This window comes from Canis aureus, chromosome 9 (genome assembly GCF_053574225.1).
Source record: "Canis aureus isolate CA01 chromosome 9, VMU_Caureus_v.1.0, whole genome shotgun sequence".
Lineage (NCBI taxonomy): Eukaryota > Metazoa > Chordata > Mammalia > Carnivora > Canidae > Canis > Canis aureus.
The window spans coordinates 18,154,462-18,176,718 of NC_135619.1; the positions used below are offsets into that span (position 1 = coordinate 18,154,462).

The following is a 22,257-nucleotide window of genomic DNA, read 5'->3' on the forward strand; positions in this document are numbered from 1 at the left end:
GAAGAGGCTGCATTGGCATGTCTGCAAAGCAAGTCTTTCTGGGACAGGGGAGAAGGGGCTTGGGAAGAGTGTTGGATAAGCCAGTCAGAAATGTTGGCCCTAGGTGAGAAGGGGCTGTTCAATTTGTTGACACATGTCATAGGCTGATTATGATTTATGTCATTATAGCTTTCTCAATCTTAGTAAAAAGTTTCTCCAAGATGCTAGGAGTGAGTAGTTAGTTGTTTAGTCATTGTAAGTTTTCCTTTTTTTGTGTTTAGGGGACTTTGGAGTATGCTAAGCAGAAGACAACTGACAGTGAGTTTTGAGTTTTCAAACATTCACCACCTTTATTTCTTATAAGTATGTGAAATAAGTATGTATGGTTAATAAATAAGTTTGAAACTATTTGCAAATTTTGCATATAATGACACTGGGAGCTGAAGAGATAAAGAAGACAAGTGTTCATAAGTCAGAACATTTTTACATTCAAGGATAATTAACTATTGAGCTAGATATGGCACCGTAGTACAGTTACAGATCAGACACATACTTCTATTGAGTTTGGTTCCAATATATAATCTAATGATAAAAGATCATTTTAGAAATAAAAGACACATTGTCCCGACACATCCAGGAACGTCACCTTTCTCTGATGTCAATGTTGCTTTCAGTTAAGCAATTTTGCCGTATTCTATCTGTATAATGGGCATTACTTTATGTAGTACCTACCTTGCTAATGCTTTTTGAATTAATTTGGTGATAATGCATAAAAGGCTTAAGATGAAAAGTTCTAGGCATTAATATTAGTTCTTCTAATGGTGTATTTAGTGCACAATGGCTACTCAAACAAAACAAAGAAAAAACCCTGAGGGCAGCCCCGGTGGCGCAGCGGTTTAGCCCCCGCCTGCAGCCCGGGGTTTGATCCTGGGGACCCTGGATCAAGTCCCACGTCGGGCTCCCTGCATGGGGCCTGCTTCTCCTTCTGCCTGTGCCTCTGCCCCTCTCTCTCTGTTTCTCTATGAATAAATAAATAAAATCTTAAAAAAAAAAAAGAAAGAAAAAACCCTGATAAAAGGTTGAAATTCTCTGTAATACGTAGGTGCTGATGTTACTGGCTAAATGGTTAGGAGTCATTTTAGTATTCTCCCAAGTGTAATTCTAGAAAATAAAAATTAAATGAGCCTCACTTAGAAACAGAATTTGGAGTTTAATTGACCTACAGGCTTCGAATATTCAAACAGCAAGGTTTTATGTCATGTGAGTATCTCATTTGGTGTATTATTCAATTCATTCTAGCTTAATATTCTTTCTTATTGTTTTCCTGTCATTTCCTGCAGATAACCATTGCTAAATGAATGAGTTATACACCATCATATATATTACTTCATTTCTCAACTAAAATGCTTCCTCAGCATTTATGAGCTGTCTCTCTACACAATATAAATCTTTTTGTCATGCCAATCTGCATTAAAATTTTCCCCAGTGGTTTCGTACGTGTGTATGTTTCCTCCCTAACTACAAGAATAGAAGGTGCTCCCTTTACTTTCTTTGGAAATACTAATGAAAATGTTAATATAACAAACATAATACAACTCTTTATGGGTTTTTTTATGTTCACATGATACTTAACACCATCTTCAAAGCATTTTTCATATCTGTTCATTTGATCTTCATTTGTGTGTGTATTTTTCCTATAAAAATACCTGAATCATATATATTCATAGCATTTTTCCTTGCCAAATGAAAAAATTCTAGGGCACCTGGGTGGTTCAGTCAAAGCGTGTGCCTTTGACTCAGTTACGATCCTAGGATCCTGAGATGGAGCCCCAAGTCAGGCTCTCTGCTCAGCCAGGAGCCTGCTTCTCCCTCTTTCCCCTGCTTGTGCTCTCTCACTGTCTCTCTCTCTCTCTCAAATAAATGAAATCTTTTTTAAAAATTCTAGTCAATTCATGATTTATAAAGTCTTTAGAAAGACATAGAATTACTATTTTCATAATATTAACTTACACTGAGAGGCTAGCACTAATTGGTTGACCTAAGCCTTCCTCTTTGGGAGAGCCAAGCATAGAAACTGAGTGAAGTTTTGATTTGCTAACATTGAACTTACTATAAGCAACTACAGCTTGGGACTAATATAATCACTTTAACATGACTTTTTGGCTGAACAAGTGACTCTAGAATAAAGTCTGCATCTCTCAGCCTTTCATGTTGCTAGGTATGTGACTAAATTCTGGCAAATAAATAAATTCTGGACCCCTGCTTAAGAGCCAAAGATGTTGAATGCATTTAATTTAGAGAAAACACCAATAAATTTTCCAAACACCAATGAGAGTATAGCCAAATGGAAGAAGGAAACAGCTAGTTGATTGTGATAGCTATAAAGGAAGGAATTGGCATTGGAATCTCTGATTCTGATAATTTTTAAAATAAGGAGAGCTGATATAAAAAGATAGATTTTGAAGATTTTATAAAATGTTTGTATCACTTCTTTTATACATATTCTTCTGAACAGTTTTTATAATTTACACAAGTATACATAAATGCTGAATACCTTTCTCTCTCCCTTATCTGTATGGAAATTCATCTGTATCCTTTAAGATTCCATTCCAGTGTCACTCTGCCACGAAGCTCTTGAACCCTCACCCTGCCCCTTTTCTGAGCACAATTGACTAGAGGGAATTTTGAAATTTGTAGCCCTCTAGACTAGATACTTCTAGTCAAGATGGAAGCTAAAGCAAGGTGCCAATAGTCAGATGGGTTGTTACCAACAGTTTTTTCTTTAGAGAGGTCACCTGCTGAGCTTGCTGTTTATAGCCAGGAGACATTAGTGTAGATTCTTTGAACTTTGTCCTTAAAAAGGTGAGGAAAACTTCCCTAGCATGGGTACTCGGGGGAAATTTGACGCTGCTCTCCAGTTTCCTTGAGAATTTTTAGTAGTTTTATTGTGCCGCTTTAGTACTTTGACTTTGATTTCTGTATACCCCAAGGTCAGGTCAGCTCTGCTTATAGCTTATTACTTAAAGCCTTCAGACTGTCCAGAGCCTGATCTTTAACATGCATCCACACCTGCATGTTTGTTTCTTTGCTTTGCAGGGGATGGGGGCTCCTTTTCAAACCTAAGTTTCAAAAGACAGTAGCCAGAATTTATGCTGAAGTGGAGTAACAGGCTTTGGATTGGAGCAGTGTCCTACTACAGGTGAAAAGCATGTATTGATTACCAAAAGAAAGTTAAAAGCAATTTTTCTCCCCATTTCAGCACATTGCAGCTTTTGGCCTAACCACTCATAGCTAAAAAAGCATTCTTTCCTGATAATCAAGCTTCAGCTGTCTGAATTTCAGACCGAGCCTCTCCTCCTGAGCTCTGCTGAAGAGCTGCTTTAATTAACCATTATACCACAGATGTTATTGATTTTTTTTTTTCAAATCTGGTTGAAACATCATTGTGCTGGATCATGGCCAAAACTAAGGCCTGAATTTGTGTGTGTGTGTGCTGCTTTTACTCCTTCTGCATACCTTATTAGTCTCCATGTCTGTTAAGTGCAATCCTTAGTATTAACTCAGAAAATATAGAATTGATTTTTAGCCTAGCAGCTGTGATCTAAGGGCTCCTAATTTGAAATCTGAAAACCTCAGTTGCTGAGGAAGTCTTTCTGCTGTTACTCTACACTTCCTTGAAGTAAGCTTTTTATTCTTTAATTTAAAACAAGAAATCTCCCTGTGCCTTTTACTTCTGTTTCTTTTACACACATTTGGAGGTTTCACAGGAACATGACCCATTCTCCGCATTTTGAACATGCTTCTGTGAAAGGTCCCTGAACTTGAATCTTGTCTGTCCAGAAAGTGTGACCTGCAGTGTGGACCGTATGAAATTTTGAAACTGAAGTGTCTCAACAATCTCCATAGTTTGAAGAAAATTTGGAAGAAGTTGGACAACATCCACTTTGAGCACATTGCAGGGTATCAGAAACAATGGGCATCTGCATTCCTTTTACAATCCCCCTCCCAGTGATGAACTCAAGGACCAATCACAGTAGGTTCCTCAATTCTGATAAGGTTTCTGTGAGTTTCGTGATACATTCTTTAAGCATAATTTGAAGCTTTTAAAATATTGTAATGGCAGCTCTTGACCTTTAAAAAAAATCACACGGAGCAAGAGGTGGTGAAAAATGTTTATTTACTCTGCATTAGTGGCTAAACTCCTGTTCCCTTCTAGAACTGGTAGTTCTTTTATACTGGGGAACTCACGCATATCACCCCTATTCTTCCAACATGAACCAGACAGGCCCACTTGAGCTTTAGAAACAATGGCCTGCAGTCGGTCTTATGCCTCAGTGAGAAACAACAATGCAGGCCTCTTGACGAATGCTGGCGTTGCGAGTGGAATCTTGCAGTTCAACATGTCTGCTGAACAGAAGTTGGAAAAAGAAAAGATCATCTTGTAAACAATTAATTAATGTTTGTCATGAATTATCATTTTTACTTCCTTCTCAAGAGGCTCAAAGGGAATAAAAAGGCATTTTTGCAGGTGGTGGCATTCAAAGTAAGGGCAATCAAAGGTTTGAGAGCTGAGGCACAGCACTCTGAGTCTCTAAGGGTGAATGGTGCCAGGATTAGAGCACAGCGGGGGGCTGAGGGCTTCAGGTGTGAAGCTTAATGTTTGTGATCAGCAAAAAAAGTCTTGAATTTATCTAAACTGCTCTTCTGCTAACAGTACTTCTAGCACATAAATGTTCTGAAACTGACAAGTGTTCTCATTGCTCTTCTAATGCAAACATGATCTGCATTTGAAAGATTCATCCCTTTTGCCTAATTTAGAATGTGCATCACAAAGAGCGTTAGATGATGACCCCACAAAGAGAGAACACACACACACACACACACACACACTTCAGACGTGCATGCCTCATGTGAATACACACATGCAAACTGCCTCTCTCTTGCCTGGATCTTCTTGGAAGCTCCCAGCAAGGGTCCTGCAGGATTTTCTGTAGATTGCTAAACCAGGTTGAAAACTAGGAGACTCAGTAGCCATCTGACCAATGAGTTCCTCTGAATACAGAAATAATTCCTTTTCATTTGGTTTAGATAATTGCCTAGAATTTATCATGCTGCATTTTAATTTGTAGTCCTTCTCTTGCCTTTCCCCCACCCCTTCTCTCAGCAGCAAGACATAGAAGGTTATCCAATATGTAGAAATTTTAAACACCACACACACACACACACACACACACACACACACACACAACCAATGATAATAAAATCTGCTAAAGAATTGTATGTTGGCAACTCCTAGAACCAGTACCCAAGGCAGGCGTTGTTGATGGTTAGAAGGTTGCTAATATCCATGCAAATGCATCTGATTGCTTAATGAATTCTCTATAACTGCTGCTGAACTCTAAATACCCATTTTCTCCCTATATTTCATCCATAGATGCCACCTACTTGAAGAGCTCCAAGAAGACATTCTAAGTGAAAGGTTGATAAGACATGACTTAGTGAAAATCAGTCATAGGCAAAACTTGAAAGGACCAAGATGAATTTCAGATTGAGTTAATTTTAACCTAACCTTCCAAAATTCTTCACCATCCCATGGTACCCACCCATTTTCTTTTCTGCATTTATATTTCATATGCTTTTTGTATTCACTTGCCATAATCCAATCAACACAGGTTCTTGGGGCTTCAAGCCTCCTCTTTCTTACTGGAACACTGAGGCATCTAAGATGACAAAGGGCAATGTAGGCAGAGGCTTGCCTTAGCTCCTCCGGAGCTGACGAAGCCTAGTGCCACTCTGAGCTTTGTGGCCACCATCCTAGATCATGTCGTTGGGTTTTCCCTTGAATCCAAACGTGATACAAACCTGTGGGCTCAAACTATAGTAGAATTTGGGCAGAAAGAGCCAATCTGGAATATCATCATTTAAGGGACATGAAAGGAGTTTAAGAAGGTTTAGAAGAGAAAGGGACCTAGAAGGAAAGAAAACCAACACAACCTCTGAGACAGAAGGGAGGTAAAGGAGTCCCTTTCCTGAAATTTCGGGCAACTTCTGGTTTAAGTTAACTTTGAAGAGTAAAATGACTTACCAGAAAAAGTAAATTAATTTTTCATAATTATCAGTTATTCAAACCCAGTAGTCTACCAAAGTATTTAATTTGGTTTCACACTTTTTGTGAAGATCTTAAAATACCTCATGCCAATTACTTTAGAATCACATATAAAAATAGTGCAAATAGGAGTGCCTGGTTGGCTCAGTCAATATGACTCTTTAGTTGGCATGAAACTCCTGATCTTAGGATGATGAGTTTGAGCCCCACATTGGGCATAGAGTTTACTTTAAAAAAAAATAGTGCAAATAAACTAGAAATGGTTGTGCTTAAACTGAAAAGGAAGAGAGTTCATGAGCCTCGGTAGCTGGTATGGAAAAGAGCACCTCAGACTGATAGGTACTTTGGGATTGTTCCTAACTCCCAGGATCCTCGACCTTTATCAGGGTCTATGGCTCTGCTTGGTGGTCTGTCCCATGCCCACACTGTTTGAACCTATCTAATTACCCCTAGCCTCTTGCCGAACAGTGTTCTGGATGTGTCACTATCTCTAAGATAATTTGTATGGGGAGAGGAATCCCACTTTTATTCCATGCTTGCTTCATGTGAGGCTTGATGTCACACGGCACCATTCATTCTGACTACTTTGTATGGTTAAGATGCCACTCACTAGGGCTTGGTTGGAGGGGTGGTGTTGCTGAAAAGAGGGGAAAATTTAAAGTCTGTGTGGCTTTTATTGGTATTGGATCAAGTAGTCTAGATCTAACTGGAAAGTGTTTTACTGTAGGATGTTTTTACAAAATTAAGAGCATTTAGCTTTAAAATAAATGGCATTGACTAATCCAACCATAAAAAAATGTGCAAAGAAATATTAGTCTGATACCCTCTTCCCACCAGGAATGGCAGATTGCAAAATAGAGGGCAGTGATTTTTCATAGTTTTTTTTTTTAAAGCAAACAAATAGATTCCCTCAGGTGTTCAGCTGCAAGATGCACTAACCCAAAGCAGCATAGTTTGAAGGAGTATTACTAGGAATATATCTACTTCCTTCTATAGCAGAAAAACTGAGTTTTTGAAATAAAGTCTTCCTTTAAATTGCTAATAAATGCCACCCCCAACCATCCAAGAATGAGTTGATGATCAGAGAATTAAAAATTACCGCTTGAATGGCTCTCTCCTGGTTGGATCTGTCTTTTCCAAAGGGATTGACCTTTCTAGGACTACTGCCTTCCTGAGAGGTCCCACCTACCCTGTTACTATTTTAAGGAGATCTGTGAAAGCCTCCTTCTTTTGCGTCCCTACCCCCACCCCCCATTATGCCACCACTGTGTGCTAGTGCTTGAAATTAATCAAGGGCCCCTTCTGGGAAAGAGATTCCTCTTTGAGAGAAACGGAACTGGACACTTCTCTGCCTTCCCGCATCCTCTCTCCTTGCCAGACCCTGCTCCCCAAAGCTCCCCAGACAAAGCCCCAGAATTCTGAAGGAAGCTGCTAGAAGCCACAGACCTGTCTTTGCCAGACAGCTGCTGTTTGAACCCAGCTCTGACCGTAAAATCAAAAGTGGGTCCGAGGGAAGCGGTAAACACTGTGCAATGAGCCTTTTGAAGGCAGCTGATGCCTCATTTGGGGTGACATGTTGTGGCTGATGAGTGTGGATGATGTGGGGTTTTCGATAAGTGCCTCATCAGTATCCTCATCATGCTCGTGTTGCTCCGCCGCGGCGTGTGCCCTGACTTGATTGTAATTGCCCGAATCTGCTCCCGCTGCTCAGGCGCGCACAGTAATATGCAATAAAACAGCAAGAAGTGAATGTTAACCATCTGAGTTCTGACACGGCAGCTCTGCAGTTCAAGATCTCCATTAAGGACACCCCCCCCCCCCAAAAAAAAAAGTCTGTAAGAAAAGAAGGAATCAAAGAATTCCCAGGGTCTGCTTCTGTGATCAAAGGGAAAGCCCAGAAATTAAAATGTTTAGTTTTCCTAGTCCTCACAGGTAAAGACTAACAGAGAGCTTGCTGGAATTTATAACAATTATTGTTACATCCCAGGTGCCCCTGCTTTGGCACATTAGCTCTAAGAGTGTGCTGTGCAGTTGCCTTTTCCAAGTGTCATCATGGTCTACTTTCTTCAGGGCCAGTGAGCCCTAATCTGTCCGTGCCTGGGTAATGCAGGGGGTCGTTTCAGATGCTGAATTCCTCAGATCCAATTTCCAGCAACTAGAAGAGGCAGACACCTGAAACAGTGCTTAATCAAATCACCCATGGCTGACTGGCTTGGTTGTGCAGAGTGACCTAAGTTGTCCCATCTTGCTACCATCTCCACACACCGATGGAGGCCTCATTCAGTACTTTGAAATGAAACTCTAACAGTGTCCCAGGCACCTGGGAAACCCAACTCTTAGAGGGTTAGATGATCCCCAGGACTGTGCATTTAGTCTTTAATTGTAAGAAAGCCTCTACCTGGGAAAGGAGACCTTGGTCAAGTGTTTGTAGAGTGAGCATCTCTGTTCTCTCAGGTGAAAGCAGGGGTGGTTGTATTTATTTTTAAAGAAATAATTTTCGTAGGTAAGTAAAGTTAGATCTCATTTTCAGTCTGAATTTTAGCATAGATCTAATGATAAATATACACACTACAAAATGTAACTGTCATATTATAAACCTATTTTTCTTAGCTTTTTCTTCTACTCTGGAATGAACACAATCGCTTATCATTTGGAGGTAAAAACTACTGTCCAACCTCTTGTCTATGTAGAAGCATTTCTTTAAAGCATCTCAAAGAAGAAATCATATTCTTTGCAGTTCCCTGTTAATTGAGTCCTTTGGAAGCCAGTGGCAGTGGCAACTTCAGAATGAGATTTTAATTACATATGGAAACCTTTACCATTGTTTTTCATTTTGAACACAGTAGAGTTTTCTCAAAAGCATTTTTTGTCCCCATTTCCAGTAGCAGTGTCTTTTCAGAACTTTATAAATACTGTTTGTTCAAACTGCGGGTTTTCTCCTTGCTTAAAAAAAGGGGGGGGGGGAGCCTCCCATCTGAAATTAATGAATTCAGCCTGCACTCTCACTTGCAAGCTCCTATACAGATGGAGTTTCATTAACTGTTGGAATATCTGTATCAGTAACTGCTCAAGAGAAACAATTCCTGCCCACATGGATAATTAATAGAACACTTCACAGAAAAAGACCATCTCTTACTGAAACTACCTGGCTCTTGCTTAGCAAATCTGTCAGGTTTCACTTCTTCCTGCCCATGCCAGTCCTTCCTAGAAGCATCCAGAAAGCTCCTCTTCATTTGGAATGACTAACCGATTCCCTACAACTGCTGCAGCCCACCAGCTCTTGCCTATATGCCTGGTGTGTTCTGCTTGGGGCTGCACAGAGAGAATGTAATTACCTTGCAGCTGGTACCCTCAATAATGCTGTAGGAGGCAGCCTTTTCTCCACCCGAAGGACATGCTCTAGCCTGGTGCTTGGCAGACCCTCTGATAATGAATGGTCTTATCCATCTTTTATTATAAAGCAAGATTTAACCCTGAGTTTTTGGTCAAATTCCCATGTAGGGTCATTGCATTCCAGCTTTTAAACATCCCTTCCCCCATCCTGCCCTGCAAATTCAGGTAGAGAATTTCCATTTATTGCCTGCCTTACCCAGGTGTGCAAAGTCAGCAAGGCTGTACTTTCTCACAGCTGCTGCTATTTATCCAAGGAGTGGCTAAATTTCAGAGGTGGGTGATTCCAGGATAGAGCTCTGGCTTTTCTAACTAACTTGGCATTCTATTGCAGTTTATAAAAGATACTCCCTTAACAGGTGACATACAAATAAAAGAGTTTAGGATTTTTAAACTCTTAAAGACAAGCACATTAAATTAATACAATTTTATTTTATTTTTTAAGATGTTATTTATTTATTCATGAGAGACACAGAGAGAGATAAGCAGAGACACAGGCAAGGGTTGTGGGACTCCATCCTGGGGTCCTGGGATCACGCCCTGAGCCAAAGGCAGCCACCCAACCAGGGGTCCCTAATGAATACAATTTTATTTTATTTTTAAGATTTTATTTATTCATGACAGACAGAGGGAGAGGCGGAGAGAGAGAGAGAGAGGCAGAGACACAGGCAGAGGGAGAAGCAGGCTCCATGCAGGAAGCCTGACATGGGACTCTATCCTGGGTCTCCAGGATCACACCCCGGGGCCGACAGCGGCGCTAAACTGCTGAGCCACCGGGGCTGCCCCAAATATAATTTTAAAATAAGGTTCTTAAAAGCTAAAAGGAATAAAGGAGATGCCTGCCTTCGGCCCAATGCTTGCCTTCTGTGGTTGGACACCTGCCTTCGGCCCAGGGCGTGATCCTGGAGTCCCTGGATAGAGCGAGGAGCAGCACAGCCTTGCTGACTTTGCACACCTGCTTTTGTCTCTGTCTATGTCTCTGCCTCTCTCTGTCTCTCATAAATAAATAAATAAAATCTTAAAGGAAAAAAAAACCTAAAACAATAGTAATTGTGTTAGAAAAGCAAGAACGGAAAAACAGAATAGATAATTCCAGTGAAAGTGAGAGTACCCTAAAGCAAGGTGCTACAGGAGGAAAGAAAAGCAGCAAATGTTATCAAGTATATCAAATGTTACTTGGGCACTAGCAAATTTCTTCGCAGAAACTGATGTGCCATTTTTTTTTCAGATACTAGTAATAAAGAATTTGCAAATAAGTGGTGTATAAAATATTTGGCGCAGGGGGGGCAGTTTAAGGTTCTGTCTTTAACCAATATCAGTTGGTTAATATGATAGACCAAAGAAATGATAAATTGAAAAGAAACTCCATAGAACTTTCTAGACGTAGAATGTGTGAGCTTTAAAATGCATATATTCCTTCCAAGTATTGCATGTATGTGTGTGCTTACATTGTGTGTGTGTGTTCGCATAAATCTGAGGCAAGAGGTTGAAAGAGTTTGCTCCCAAAAGTAGTTTTCTACTATAGCAATTAAGAAAAAACAGTGAAAGGAGGAAAATGAATTTTGTAATACAAAAACGTTTTTGTTAAATGGCAGGTTTAATCAGTAAGAATGCATAAGTCAGCTTTTAGATGGTGTGTCTTAGAGAACTTGATTGGATTCAGGCTGGTAAGTTCCGGCTGTGAATTCTGCATAAGTTGAAGAATGTACAAAAACTGCAGCATCAACAGTTCATTTCAAAACTGTTCTAGAAAAAAAAAAAAACAAAACAAAACAAAAAAAAAACCACCCTGCGGTAACATTTCAGCATTAATAGATGGGGTTGCCATGGGCACCAGAGAGAAGCTCAGGATCAGGACTGCTGCCTGAGGTTACTTGAGGGGGGTGGGCATATGCAAGAGGCAGGATATATGGAGTCTGGCATCATCAGCTGAATGGTAGTTTGTTCATTCCATGGGGCCTCAACAAATGCTGTGTACTGTTAGTCAGTGGAAGGGAATGGACCCTGCTTGTAATATGCTTGTCAAATGAGAAATAACTGATGCCCTTGAGAAAGAGAGAGACTGACCAGGTCTCTTGGTCAGGTAATACCAAAATTACTTGGTGATCCGATTCAGTTGCTCAGGTCTTAGTTCTGCTCCCAGGTGCTATAGTTTAGGGAAGTGACTGGCCAGATCTTCTTCCTGATTGCAGATTAGCTCAGGTCAGAATTAACCCCATGCTGTAAATATGGACCAAATTTGATAAGCCTGGGGAAAACCAGTAGAAGATTCAGGGAAGGATTTAGATTCTTCCAGAGTCAAGATCTGGAATTTGAGTTTATATTCAAGAAGAGAAGAGGTTTAGGTAGCTCGAATAAATCACCCCTCCTGATGGTTGGGAACTTCCCACAGCAGACTTGATTGACCCCAAAGGGCCAGAAATATAATGTGTCCTCAGATTAGGACCACAACTCTAAATTGAAATGATTAACATATAGAAGGAGCTTTCTTGATTAATGGTAAATTCATAAGAGAGTGTCTGTTAGTAGTAGCATCATAAGGAAAGTGTCTTAATGAAAATGGTGCAGCAGAGAAAATGAGCCAATACAGAAGTTGAGGACTAAGACATTCCCATCTTTCCAAAACTTGGGTCAAAAGAAACTAGGCAAGGATCTGATTTTTATTCCTTTTTTTTTTTTCAGCCAATAAAGTGAATTTTTTAAAGAAAAAGAAATCCATGGAATAAACTAGAAATGTGCCTCTAGACAGACAAAGGGAATGCAAAATTAATTTCTTGATGTGAAAGGGAAGGCACAAAGAAGCCTTCTAGATGAGATACCTTTGGAGAAAATTTCAATTTCACTTTCTTTTCTTGCTTGCTTGCTTTATTTTTTTCACAGATATACTCTGTGGAACACCTGAAAGCCTTTTTATTATTTCTTATTTTCTTTTTCTTTTACTATGTGGTATACATTCATTTTTTTTTTTTATCTCCCTTCCAGTGTTGAAGCAGTTCTCATTTTTCTAGTTTTGTTTCTGACACCTAGCTGTGACCAATAATACCTTCCATTGAATCTTTTCTTTCACTGCTCAGTTTTTCTTATTTCCCTCATCTCTCCTTTCCCTTCACCTCCTCCTTACCTCTTATTAACTCTTGCAGTTCCAGCTATAGTGTGGCTCTAGTAAAGATACACTTCTCTCTTTTTCCCCCCCCAAGCTTAACCTGTTTTTCTACATATACTGAAGTTTCTATCCTTGATTCTAATTAACTAGATTCATGGACTCAGTCATTTTAGCAAACAAGGAATTCGTACATTAATTTAATATATATATTAATATGTATTTGTAAGATACTGTTTTCCTTAGGAGAATAGAGCATATTATAGTCTGGGCATAGAACAGCTCCACAAAATATTGTATAACCTTGCTAAGTCACTGACTTCCAATTATACTGACTTCTAATAATACTGGGTTATGGCATGATTTGAACATGACATGATGTCCTCTGTCATTTTTTCATATGGTTTTTCTTATGGGAAGGTAATGAGTATCCCATTGAGTGTCATTTATGTCAGGAAGACATCTTTAGGAAGTGAAACTTACGAGAGATGAACTAAAATTTTAAATTGCCAGATAATTTTAATATCTTAAGCTCTTCTTCCAGAAACATAGATGGCATGATATTTGGGTTCATTTATAGCTTCTCACCATTAAAATCCCGTATTTATGAAGGAGAGTTATTACAGTACCTTTCCTATTTGTGAATCTTTGCTTTATGTTGTATTCTTCCGCAAATTTATATTTCAGTGTTTCTCTACACAACACTCTGAAACATAAGAAAAAAAATAATGTTCTTTAAAACCAGGGATTATATTTGCTTGTAGATATGGAAGTTGTAAACTTTTAAAATAATATAAAGTCAGAAAAATATTAAAATATACAAGAGTAAAATAGAGAAGATGTAAAATCTCAATGTGATTATTTATGAGAAAAAAAGTTTTCCTTTAAACCTACCCAAAGAGGAGGTTTTTTTTTTTTAACTTACAATTTGACTTAATATTCACAGTTTATATAACACAAGAGTCTCTGTGAGTTGAGGAGCTTATTGAAGCATTGATGTATGTGGTGATATATTCTGTATGGATCAACAATGAAATTTTTTACAAACAACTTAGAAATTTCCTTTTTGGTGGTCTTTTCCACTTGGAAGTAAGGCTTAAGGAAAGTACTTTTATTTTTTTCTCTTCCAAGGCAAGACTTGCTTTTAATACAACATAGAAGTGAATCTTTATTTTTTTTTAAATTTCAATTTTCCAGTGAATGGAAACTTTGAAAAACTTAGGGGGAAACTTTCTGGATGTATCTCAGTGGCAAAGGAATGTTATTATTGTGACAATACGGTCATTAATTCCACCCAACTTACTTTAGGTCATTAAGTAGAGCAAATTTAACATAAATGAAGTAATTCATCTTGAGGAAGACTATAGTCAAATTAAATTGAAATGTGAAATATTTAGGAAATCCTAGAAACTATTTAATGTAATATTTTAAAAAACATTTTGAAAGTTATGTTTTCCAAATTCAGAAAATGCATTAACTCTGCAGGCTTATGTAACCTTAGAAATCATGAAATTCAGAATTGATCTCCATCACACTGCTCTGAAGTACTCACAAAGCCAAATGGATCCAAAATATTTTTCATGCATCTCATATGACTTTTTGATTGAACTGTCATATTTAACATCAAAATATGTATTTTTAAAAACTTATTAGAAAGTTATGGCAAATTATCTTTTTGTCTTAGGAACAGTTTCCTTTTTTCATTTTAGTACTGTCTTCCTGTATTTTCTTAGATGTCACTTAAAGCATCATCAGTTGGACTTAAACAATAATATTTTTATTTCCACCACGTTCTGGGAAAGATTTTTGTATTAATGAATTGCAAAGCCAAAAAAAAAAAAAAAAAAAAAAAAAAAAAAAAAAAAAAAAAAAAAAAAAAAAAAAAAATGAATTGCAAAGCCTGTGAGTTTGGGACATGGCTTTTCTTTTATTCATGAATTCGGAGGTATTGTTCCAGTAAAATATGCTTTCAGGATTGCTGAGGATATCATATTCTCTTAATAGGCAACAGTAATTTTCTCCATCTACATTATGTCTCTCTGTGTCAGTCTAATAATTATATGCTATCAGTTTTGTGTCATTTCCTCCGGGATTCCCTGTCTACTGTGCACCACTTTTGACTGTTTCACTTCATTCAGCATACTCTCTAATTGCCATATCAAAGGTTTACTTGAACTCATTTTTAAGTATAATGCATTTGACCATAAAATCATGCATTTGCAGTTGAGTATGCATTTATATCAAACTTACAGCTTAAATTTCACTTAGGAGGAAAGCCTCATATTTTAATGCAGGTTTTGAATGCAGATTTACTATAAAATAAGTGAATAATAATGCCAGGTTATTTTGGAAAGTGTTCTTTTATGCAATCGCTGCATTTAATACAATCACAAAATGGCTGCCCAACAGGTGGTCTTTTCAGAATGTTAAGCCACAACAATCAGAACAAAAAGGACACCAGAATCTAATGTTCTTCAGAATTTAAAAAGCTGCTCACTTTCTTTTGTTAATTTTCAGATTTAGCCATGTTCATTATTGTTGAGCCCCAAATGCAGGACATTCTTTTTTGACATTTTGCCCTAAATAGACACTGACCAAGGCTGACTCTCCAACTAGCTGTTTTGTCACAAGCAAGCGGAAACTAGTCATGAACAATGAGTGTGCATTCTTGGTACTTAAATGGCTAAGGAAAGGACCAGTTTTGACATGCTGCAAATCTGGCAAAGTCTGGGTTAACAAAAGTGTGTTTGACAAAAGATAAAGTTTCTTTTCCTATATTTTCCCCAGAAGTAAGTATTTAATTATGTCCTAACACATTTTCCTCTTCTTTGCCTAGAGGATTATATGCCTTAGTGACAAGCTCATTCACTCTCTGAGGTTATCGTGTGGCATTATGGACCATACCATTCAAAACTCTCCTTAGGAAGAAGCTATTCTTTAACCAATAATTATTCATGTAAGGGAAAACAATTACAAAAATACATAATTTCATTGTAGAGTTAGCATTATGCTATGGTTTTAGCATTTTATAAGGTAGGTATTGGGACTTCACATCAACTGCAATTGAGTATTGCAATTTAATTTTCTAAGCAAAAGATGAAGCTATATTAAATAACAAGAAGAAAAACATTTCAGAGGATTTGCATTTATAAATACTCAAGTGAATAAAATAAAAAAGTTTTTATATTTAAATGCGAGACTTAAAGTACACCTTAGAGGAAGTTGTTGAACATCTTATCTTTCCTTGTAAAACTTGTAGCCTTTCAAATTGAGGTTTTAAATATTAATATATACAGAACATGGCATTGTTTATATTGCCATAAAGCTAAATAATCCTTCAGTTAGAGAAAGAGGCTTGTTACAGGTGTTCACAAGAAAGGCATAAATATAGATTTTATGAATAAATTGAATTAATATATATCTAATAAATTCCATTCATCTGCAATCAATATATAAGAAAGTTAAAATAACTGAAGTGTTTTTGTCTGGGTAGTGTAGCAGAAAGAAAGAAGCCAAAAAAAAAAAAAAAAGAATCTTGCATTTCAGGGTTTTGTTTAAAAATACAGCCTAGAAAATGTCATGGGATGCTCCAAGTCACCCTTACCTTTTGCATCAGTTGTACTATTTAAAGAATGCTAATGTTCAGAATGGTGAACAGCATTTAGAATTCTGACTTGTCTGTGCAATCATCAAAAAAAAAGATCCCATTACATCTGGTAGAATTTTTAAAAACCTCTTTACATTATTGTATCTGAATCCTTGACATTCAGTAATGCATTATAAGTAGAACTTTCAATTTTCAAGATACATAATCTTTTAAAAAAACAGAGTTTATTGTGACGCTCATTGTTTTTATTAGACTGACCTAAACAACTTTAATTCTTTAAGATTCCAAGGCTTTCTGGTTTCTTAAATTTATTTAGATTTGTCCAAATGACAAGTCTAAACACAGAAGAAAATATCTATATATGTTTGTATAGCCCATTCCTAGAAAAAAACAGTGAAACGTTCTAAATAGACATTGATATTTCAGTGGTACTAATTGTAATTCAAAGCAAGACTATAAAGGTGTGAGGTTCAACATTACTAAGGTAGGTAAAAATCTATTCATTGAAAAAAATTAGAATCACTATCTGTGAACTATTCGAGTAGACTGTGGCTCTCTGGATTATCAAGTGTATATTTCTTTATTTATTTTTAACAGATGATTATAATTTTTTATCCCCTAGTTCAAAAGTGTGAGGAGAAGTATAAATCGTCAGTGTAAAATATAATATCACGTAGCATTGGAGATGACCTTTTATTATGCTCTTGGAAACTTTGCTGTATATTGTAGAACTAGAAAACTATGCCATAATTAATTTGGGTAGCTAGTCCAGGCACACAGACAGAAGTAATTCACTTGCACTTAGGAAACTGATTGGTAGAGAGAATCTATTTTACTGCTGAGACCAAATAGATTTTTCATGATATTGTTATGCTAAGTTGAACATCACACCTTTTATGTTCTCTCCATTTGGCCTTGAATAAACATCAGTACAAAATTAATCTAAATGGTTTGCAAGTGGTCATGAGCAGTTGCCCATCTGCTTTGGACCGAATTATACAAATCAATTACATGGACATAAAAGCCAAACAACTGTAGGTAAATCAACACAAAAATAAAATGGATGAACTCTTAAGTTTTGTTCATCATATATAACCCCTTTAGTAACTAAAGATGGGTAAATTACACTCATTAACCTTGAAAAATTAGGTGATTTGTACATAATAGGTTTGAAACAATACCCTTCTATTTCCAGTTATGATGAGTATTTTGTCTATGACACAGCATAGTTTAATAGAAGGTCTACAAAGGGGATTGTTCTAATATGGTTTGTTCCTTCCTAGAGAGATTGTTCCATAAAATTAGCTTGTATTTGTTTTTCACTTTAGAACTCAAGCTAAAAATCCAATTACTTAGATAAAGGAGAACATTGGCTATCTAAGGAGTAAAGTATGAAGAAATCAGCACTGGGGCGCCTGGGTGGCTCAGTTGGTTAAGCATCCAACTCTTGATTTCGGCTCAGGTCACGATCTCGGGGTCATGAGATTGAGCCCCATGTCCGGCTCCATACTAAAGTGTGGAACCTGCTTAAGATTCTTTCTCTGGGGCAGCTTTGGTGGCGCAGCGGTTTAGTGCCACCTTCAGCCTGGGGCTTGATCCTGGAGATCAAGTCCCATGTCAGGCTCCCTGCATGGAGCCTGCTTCTCCCTCTGCCTGTGTCTCTGCCTCTCTGTGTGTGTGTGTCTGCCATGAATAAATAAATAAACTCTTAAAAAAAAAAAAAAAGATTCTTTCTCCCTCTCCCACTGTACCTCCACCTTTCTTTCTCTGTAAAAAAAAAAAAAAAAAAAGAAAGAAAGAAAGAAAGAAAGAAAGAAAGAAAGAAAGAAAGATTGATTTAAAAAGCAACACTGAACCTGTGGGCAGGGGCTTACCTTGAAAGAGGCCAAAGGAAACACTGTTTAAGCTTTCTATTGAATATTGGTCAAAAAAGTCTTAAAGGATTTATCACTGTTATTTTTTTTAATAATAAATTTATTTTTTATTGGTGTTCAATTTGCCAATATACAGAATAACACCCAGTGCTCATCCCGTCAAGTGCCCCCCTCAGTGCCCGTCACCCACTCACCCCCACCCCCCGCCCTCCTCCCCTTCTACCATCCCTAGTTCGTTTCCCAGAGTTAGGAGTCTCTCGTGTTCTGTCTCCCTTTCTGATATTTCCCACACATTTCTTCTCCCTTCCCTTCTATTCCCTTTCACTATTATTTATATTCCCCAAATGAATGAGAACATATAATGTTTGTCCTTCTCCGACTGACTCATTTCACTCGGCATAATACCCTCCAGTTCCATCCACGTTGACGCAAATTGTGGGTATTTGTCGTTTCTAATGGCTGAGGAATATTCCATTGTATACATAAACCACATCTTCTTTATCCATTCATCTTTTGATGGACACCGAGGCTCCTTCCACAGTTTGGCTATTGTGGCCATTGCTGCTAGAAACATCGGGGTGCAGGTGTCCCGGCGTTTCATTGCATCTGTATCTTTGGGGTAAATCCCCAACAGTGCAATTGCTGGGTCGTAGGGCAGGTCTATTTTTAACTCTTTGAGGAACCTCCACACAGTTTTCCAGAGTGGCTGCACCAGTTCACATTCCCACCAACAGTGTAAGAGGGTTCCCTTTTCTCCGCATCCTCTCCAACAAACCTGTCAGTGAAGAAAACTTGCATATTGGTATAAAGTTAGGCAAAATCTGAAAAATTTTAGTGTTTCTGAGGCTGTTCTTCCATACAAGTAAAATTTACTGAGCTTACTTTTCTAGCCTTAAGACTGATGAGGAGATCATTACCAGGGAGCCCTGAGGGACAGATTTTGGATCGTGGTTTTCTCTTTCTGGTAATGAGACCTTTCAGTATCACTTACTACATGTTGGCTGCCCCTTCCTCTGCCAGGGAAGCCTCCAATTTACAGGATCTGGACTGAAAATTCCAGTGGCCAGAATGCCTTTGGAAGAAGCCATTGGCTCTAAGTTCTCCCAACTGAGAAAAGCCTATGCATAAAAAAAAATAGGATTGTTTTAGAGAAAGAGAGTATTATGTTGGCACAGGAAGAATGATTTGACTACTTGACTGATTAAACTGAAATAGGCTATGTAAGTTGATAGTAATACTGTTATGGTTAGTTCTGTGTGTCAACTCTACTGGGCTAAGGCATACCCAGATAGCCAGGAAAACATTCCTAGGGGTATCTGTGAGGGTGTTTCTGAAAGAGATTAGCATTTAAATCAGTAGACGGTAAAGATCATCTTCACCATTGCTTGGTGATATCATCCATTCTATTGATGATACAACATCAATACATGATGATAAAGACAACAAAAAGATAGAGGAAAGACAAATCTCTGTTCTGTTGAGCTGGGAAATCCATCTTCTGCCCTTGGACATCAGTGCTCCTGGTTCTGTCTTTCAGGTTTGGAGAGGAACTACACCACTGACTTTACTAAAGCCTCTAGCTTGCAGATGTCAGATCATTGGACTTCAATCTCCATAATCATGTGAGCCAGTCCCTCCTAATACATCCCTACCTGTCTATCTATTTCTCCTATTGGCTCTGTTTCTCTGGAGAACGCTAATACACATGCCTACGATACCGCATCAGATGCTACTGATGTGGACAAAAGATGCCTTTCTGTGCTGCACATGTACTTAAAATGACCACAGAAAACTGTTCTCTTTTCATCCCTGTCTTTTGTCACCATTTTTCATTTGTTTCATACTAACTTGTTTTGAGTATTTACTCTGTCCTAAGAGCTTTATATCTTTCATATGCTTCATACCCTTCTCCTTCCTGCACTTTCTTCTAAAGTGACACGTGCTGTAAATCTAGCATATCCAGAGCCCTAAATCTTTAGTGTATTCTGACAATTTGTCTTGGCAATCTTTCTTATTTCCATTTGCCATCTTTCTGCATTTTTTTTTTTTACTAGCATCTGCACACATCTTGATGTCTTAATCACCCTGGGTTATTGCTTACCATTGTTATGTTTTCAGAGCTCTTCATGCATCAGGAAAAATCCAGAGGATTTAAACTCGGCACTGGGGGAGTTAAAACACTTGAGGAGTAGTGTACGTTCTTAATTAATACAGAAAGAAGAATCACTTATAATTTATTAAAAAATATCCAATGCTGATCCAAATAATATTTTGGACTAAATGGGTATGTAGTGAACAGTCTTCCATGGTTCCTCATTCACTGATTTTTCCTGCTGGTGTGAGGGCTGTTCAAAATAGCACTTCACTTTTTGGTTTATTTATTAAGATCCTGCACTCAACTCTAAGAAATTAGCCTCCTAGAGGTGAATCACTTCCTACACAGCAAAGGAGAAATCTGTTCCTATAGCAAAGAAGAAAATCCTGCATCCATCCCTGAGACAGACAATAAAGAAAAGATCATATAGATTTATTGCGTAGCCTATTCCAAGTGTGAGATAGGGCAGCCTGGTGTTTAAGTAATATGAACTATAGTGTCTGAAAGGGTGATCTTGTTACTACCCATTAGACAAGGGGTATGTCCAAAATGGGAACATGATTTTTTTTTTTTAAGATTTATTTATTTATTCATGAGATACACAGAGAGAGGGAGAGAGAGGCAGAGACACAGGCAGAGGGAGAAGCAGGCTCCATGCAGGGAGCCTGGTGTGGGACTCGATCCCGGGACTCCAGGACCACGCCCTGGGCTGAGGGAAGGTGCTAAACCCCTGAGCCACCCAGGGATTCCCCACATGGTGGGTTTTTTGGTGAACTTTTAAACTCAAAGCTCTTTAGTAATTGAAAAACGGAATAGTTCAGGAAAAGTGTTTTCCCCACATAGGATATTCTGAAAGCTAATAGTATAACTGCACTGGAAGAGACATGGAAGAGCTCTAGTCAAGCCCTGTTTTTGGTATGTTAAAATCATCCTGTTGTGAGTCAGTCTTTGCTTTAATTATCTGTAAAATGCTCTGGCAGTGGGAATGTTTCTCTTCCCTTCTGTTCTCATCCAGGGTACTGGCTGTTGGTTTATTGAATCAGAATTTTCAGACTTTCCACTTCCATTTCTAGGTAGCTAATCCCAGTTAGACTTTAAGTTTCTCAGAGAAAAACATATTCCTCAATAAAGCCCACCTTGGAGACAAAGGTATATGGATTTGCCCTTGATCTGCCTGGCTAAGTGGTTCTATCCACAAGCCCAAAGAAGAGGCCAGACAGGGGCTAAGAGAATTGCTAAATTTGGTCTAGCCTCTCTCCCCTTCCTCCTCTTCCATCTTTTTTCTTTGCTTCTTTGCTAATAATAATAGAAAGATACGAAAACATCTACCCATATTTAGAAGAGTATTAAAAAATGCAAATGAATAAATTCAAAAATCTAATAGGCTTTATTCAGTGATTCATGAATTGGGCAGCATCTCATCTGGCAAAGAGAAAGGAGCTCTGAGGAGCTGTACAAAATGGAAGGCTTTTATAGGCAGAAGGGGGGGAAAGAGTGGATTGTCTCAGGCAAGGTCATTTTTTTTCTTTTTTTTTTTTTTTAAGATTTTATTTATTTATTGAGACACACACAGAGAGAGAGAGAGAGGCAGAGACGCAGGCAGAGGGAGAAGCAGGCTCCATGCAGGGAGCCCGACGCAGGACTCGATCCCGGGTCCCCAGGATCACACCTGGGCTGCAGGTGGCACTAAACCGCTGTGCCACCGGTGCTGCCCAAGGTCATTTTCTTTTAGGAGATGAAAGGGGTCTTTCAGGCAGATTACCTCACTAGGGCTGACCAGGAAATTCCAGATGGACCAGTTAAGATTACATTCCTGGGAGGGACTGATACTGCAATTAGGTTAGGTATTAAGTCTTGGTTTGCTGATGTGGAGCTCAGCACAAGTGACTCCATTTCATTTTGGACCTGTTGTTTCTTTTTAAGAAGGAAAAAAGCTCACACATAGCTCACACCATGCCCCATGGAGAGGGCATATATATATAAAACTTTCACTGCATTTGTTCAACTAAACAGTTTTCTCCTTGTTCAGATATAGCAAGTGGAAAACTTATTAAATATGTATTAGTGTGAGGGCTGTCCCCTAATCCCTTACTTCTCATAACACTT

The 22,257-nt window shown here is 38.3% G+C and overlaps 1 protein-coding gene across 1 annotated transcript in view; it reads left to right on the forward strand.

Annotated features, from left to right (window-relative positions):
- Window positions 1-22,257, forward strand: part of LOC144321355 (uncharacterized) — a 154,613-nt gene that overhangs the window by 126,304 nt on the left and 6,052 nt on the right. The window contains exons 3-4 of the mRNA XM_077910903.1: window positions 261-297; window positions 19,594-19,678. Coding sequence (XP_077767029.1) covers window positions 261-297; window positions 19,594-19,678 — 122 coding nt within the window. The remainder of the gene's footprint in view (window positions 1-260; window positions 298-19,593; window positions 19,679-22,257) is intronic.